A 4011-nucleotide genomic window follows, 5' to 3' on the forward strand; every position below is an offset into this window, starting at 1 on the left:
ACCACATAGCTGAAAAGATACGGTTCATTCTAACAGCCCACCAAGAAGGATTAGCTGCAAGATGCACCTGAGTAGCTGAATGAAATAACCTGTTTCCTGGGGCCACTTAGTGTCATCTGCTTAAATGTTGAAGATTGACCCACAATTTTCATTTCAATCCTTGCCAGAGCCAAGCTGTACATCCAGTCATTGATTAGCTGCCAATGTGATCAGTCCCACTAAACTCCTTTGCTGTGTTTATAGAATATGTAAACTGACACAGTCATTCACCTGCAATTGAAAACTAAAGAGAGAAGAAGGACTGAGATTCCTAGAGCTGGAGTCTTGTCACACCTCTTTGGAGTTCCCCAGCACAGCCTAGCATAGTCCCTGCCTGCAGTAGCCACACCACAAATATTTACTGGTTTCTTGAAGATAAGAGCAAACCCAAGGCAGGTGAATGCCTGACTCATAGAAAAATCTGCTCATTTTCATGGGCCTCTGTGTGTGTGTGTGTGTGTGTGTGTGTGTGTGTGTGTGTGTGTGGTTTGCTGTTTGTTTGTTTTGAGACAGAGTCTTGCTCTGTCGCCCAGGCTGGAGTGTAATGGCACGATCTTGGCTCACTGCAACCTCTGTTTCCTGGGTTCAAGGAATTCTCCTGCCTCAGTCTCCCAAGTAGCTGGGATTACAGGAGCACACCACTACACCCAGCTATTTTTTTTTTTTTTTTTTTTTTTGTATTTTTAGTAGAGACAGGGTTTCACCATGTTGGCCAAGTTGGTCTTGAACTCCTGACCTCAAATGATCTGCCCACCTCAGCCTCCCAAAGTGCTGGGATTACAGGTGTGAGCCACCGTGCCTGGCCTGTGTGTTATTTTAAAAATAAGTGTGCTATGACATACTGTAGCAGGAGGAACTTAGGTTAGATATTAAGAACTATTTCCTAACTACACAGATTGTGAAATATTAGAGCAGGCTACAAATGAGGAAGTGGCAGCTCCATCTATGCAGGACTTTTCCACATAGGGTAAATGCTTGGTATCTTGGTCAGATGTTATCACTGTTGAGGCGAGAAGGTGGCATTTATGCAATGTGTGTGCTCCTGTCTGTCTTCACTTTTAGTAAGAGCCACCATTTACAAAGGGTCAACCTGCTCAGTGTCCTACATCCCTTATCTCACCAAGCCCCCACAGAAATCCAGTAAGATAAAGTATTCCCATTTTACAGTTGAAGAAATGGAATAATTTGCTCAAGTTCACCCTGTTAACAAATGGAAGAGCCAGGATTAGGACACACATCTGTTTGGCTTCATGGTGGTTCATGCCTATAATACCAGCACTTTGGAAGGCCAATGTGGGGGGATCACTTGAGGCTAAGAGTTTGAGACCAGCCTGGCCAACATGACAAAACCCCATCTCTACTAAAAATACAAAAATCAGCAGGGCATGGTGACACTTGTCTGTAATCCCAGCTACTCTGGAGGCTGAGGCATGAGAATTGCTTGAACCCAGGAGGTAGAGGTTGCAGTGAGCTGAGATTGTGCCACTGAACTCCAGCCTAGGTGACAGAGCAAGACTCTGTCTCAAAAAACAAAACAAAACAAAAACACACACAGCTGTTTGGCTTCAAAATCCAGTCTCCTTCCATCAGGCCATGCTGCCTAAGGTCCCTGGGAAGAGCACCTGTGATTGCATGTGGGGAAGAGAGACCAAAAGGCAGTTAGGCAAGGGGAGCATTACCTAAAGAAGTTGTCAGAGCATTGTTGAGGCCCAGACAGGAAGCCAGGGTCAGGAAGAGAGATAAGATATCAGTTGGGGAGGAGACAGAGGCACCAAGAGGAAGAAAGGTCAGAACCTGGAAGTCAAGGGACATCCTTCCAGAAGTGAGTTGGGAGTGACTTGGACCATCCAGGAAGGGAAGATGTGGTACAGGGAGTTCCTTTTAAGCAATATCCAGCTTATGCTGCAGAGCCTGCCAAGCACTGGCCGAGTGCTGCTGACCCGCCCAGCTCAGAGTTTCCTTTGGTGATCCTTGGCCTGCCAACAATATCCTTGGACTGTTCTCATTCCCACTCCCTACCCATCAGCAATTGTCTTTGGTCTACAAGAGCTGAAATCCTGTTTCTAACAAAGACTGTAATTTAATTATGTGCGTATGAACTTCCTCAGATACCTGCAATAATGGAACTTTCCTTCTCTAAGGCATGGCCCTGTCGTTTCTGCCCTGGTAAGGCCCAGGTTCCTAGAATAGCATCATTGCTGCAACATAAGATGAGGCAGGTTGAAAACTAGTGGGTCAGTATGTTATAAGTTAAGCCACATTACCTTTTCAACTTAATGCTTGTGGCTGAAAAGAGTTAATGTCTCCATTGCAAAATCAGCCAAAAAGTAGCTCCAGCCAATTCTGGGACTGGGGCCACATGTAGACTATTTCAATAGGTGATCTGGGTCCTTCATTCCCTCTTTTAGAAGTTTGGTTTTCCAGCCAGGCATGGTGGCTCACGCCTGTAATTCCAGCACTTTGGGAGGCTGAGGTGGGTGGATCACCTGAGGTCAGGAGATCGAGACCAGCCTGACCAACATGGTGAAACCCTGTCTGTACTAAAAATACAAAAATTAGCTGGGTGTGGTGGTGGGCACCTGTAATCCCAGCTACTTGGGAGGCTGAGGCAGGAGAATCACATGAACCCGGGAGATGGAGGTTGCAGTGAGCTAAGATCCTGCCATTGCACTCCAGCCTGAGCGACAGAGTGAGACTCTGTCTCAGAAAAAAAAAAAGAAAGAGAAAAGTTTTTTTTTGTTTTCCAAACTCCTGTGATCCTTAGGAGCTCCAGACTCTGTGTTCAGACAGGAAATCTAAGGACATGAATACAACACAGACATGAGGGAGAACATCGGGGCTGGGCTCCCAGATGTTTGACTAGAACTGACCACCAATTCCCTTCATTAAACTCAAAACTTCCCGGAAGTTTAAGTTTGGACCAGGAGGGAGCTCCAAATCTGCCCTGCAGGTCAGGGCCTTCAGGAAGTTACTTCATTCAGTCTGCACTTTCCTGAAGCCTACACCCTTTAATGAGGGCAGTCAGAGCAAAATAAACCAGAAATTTAATAAATAAACAGAAAATAAACAAACCAAGACTTTTCTTTCTCTGGGTGGCCTTAGGTTGGCCAGGTGAACAAATCAATGCAAGGACACATCTTCCTGAAATTACTTATCTCATCCCACCCACTATGAAAAAGGTCAGAGCTTATTTAGCTATGATTCCAGGGAAAGGTTCAAGTTCTCAAAAGCCTTTTGAGATTTTGGCCTAGGAATTAACAGAATTCTGGGGGGAGGCCCTCTTTTCCTTTCTCCGCCATCGTGGTGTGTTCTTTCCTCCACTTCTCGCCATGTCTTCTCACAAGACTTTCAGGATTAAGCGATTCCTGGCCAAGAAACAAAAGCAAAATCGCCCCATTCCCCAGTGGATTCGGATGAAAACTGGAAAAATAAGGTACAACTCCAAAAGGAGACATTGGAGAAGAACCAAGCTGGGTCTATAAGGAATTGCACATGAGATGGCACATATATTTGTGCTGTCGGAAGGTCACGATCACATTACCATATCAAACTGAAAATGTCACCACTCTCTGGAGAGTTCGACGTATTTTCCTCTCTGAATCTATTATGAATGCGTTGGTTGGCTGGGTTCAGTAATAAATATGTGAGGCCTTTCATTTCAAAAAAAAAAAAAAAGGAATTCTGGGGGGAATGCTTTGGATTTCAGATTAATCAAGTTATTCCACAATCATCTATTGGGTACCTTATATTTTCTGGGTGCTGAGTTGAAATGGTAGAATCCTCTAGAGATTACTAGAACACAGACTGTGCTCTCCAGATGCTCAGGGTGGAGTAGGGAAGATAAACCATGAAGTGGATGACTCTGGAGAGAAGGAAAAAAGTGCTAAGTGCCACAGAGAAACATAACCAAATAATAATAATCATTTATGTTTGAACAGGACTTCTTTTTTGTTTTTTTGAGATAGGGTCTCT

The 4011-nt window shown here is 44.6% G+C and overlaps 1 protein-coding gene across 1 annotated transcript; it reads left to right on the top strand.

Moving 5' to 3' along the window:
- The first annotated feature begins 3335 nt into the window (after nucleotides 1-3335).
- On the top strand, nucleotides 3336-3695 carry LOC112427868 (large ribosomal subunit protein eL39-like). Its single transcript, XM_071073942.1, has one exon. It carries the CDS (start codon nucleotides 3369-3371, stop codon nucleotides 3519-3521), a length of 153 nt encoding a protein of 50 aa, XP_070930043.1. The 5' UTR covers nucleotides 3336-3368; the 3' UTR covers nucleotides 3522-3695.
- The last annotated feature ends 316 nt before the right edge of the window (nucleotides 3696-4011 follow it).

Source organism: Macaca nemestrina, chromosome 12 (genome assembly GCF_043159975.1).
Source record: "Macaca nemestrina isolate mMacNem1 chromosome 12, mMacNem.hap1, whole genome shotgun sequence".
Taxonomy (NCBI): Eukaryota; Metazoa; Chordata; class Mammalia; order Primates; family Cercopithecidae; genus Macaca; species Macaca nemestrina.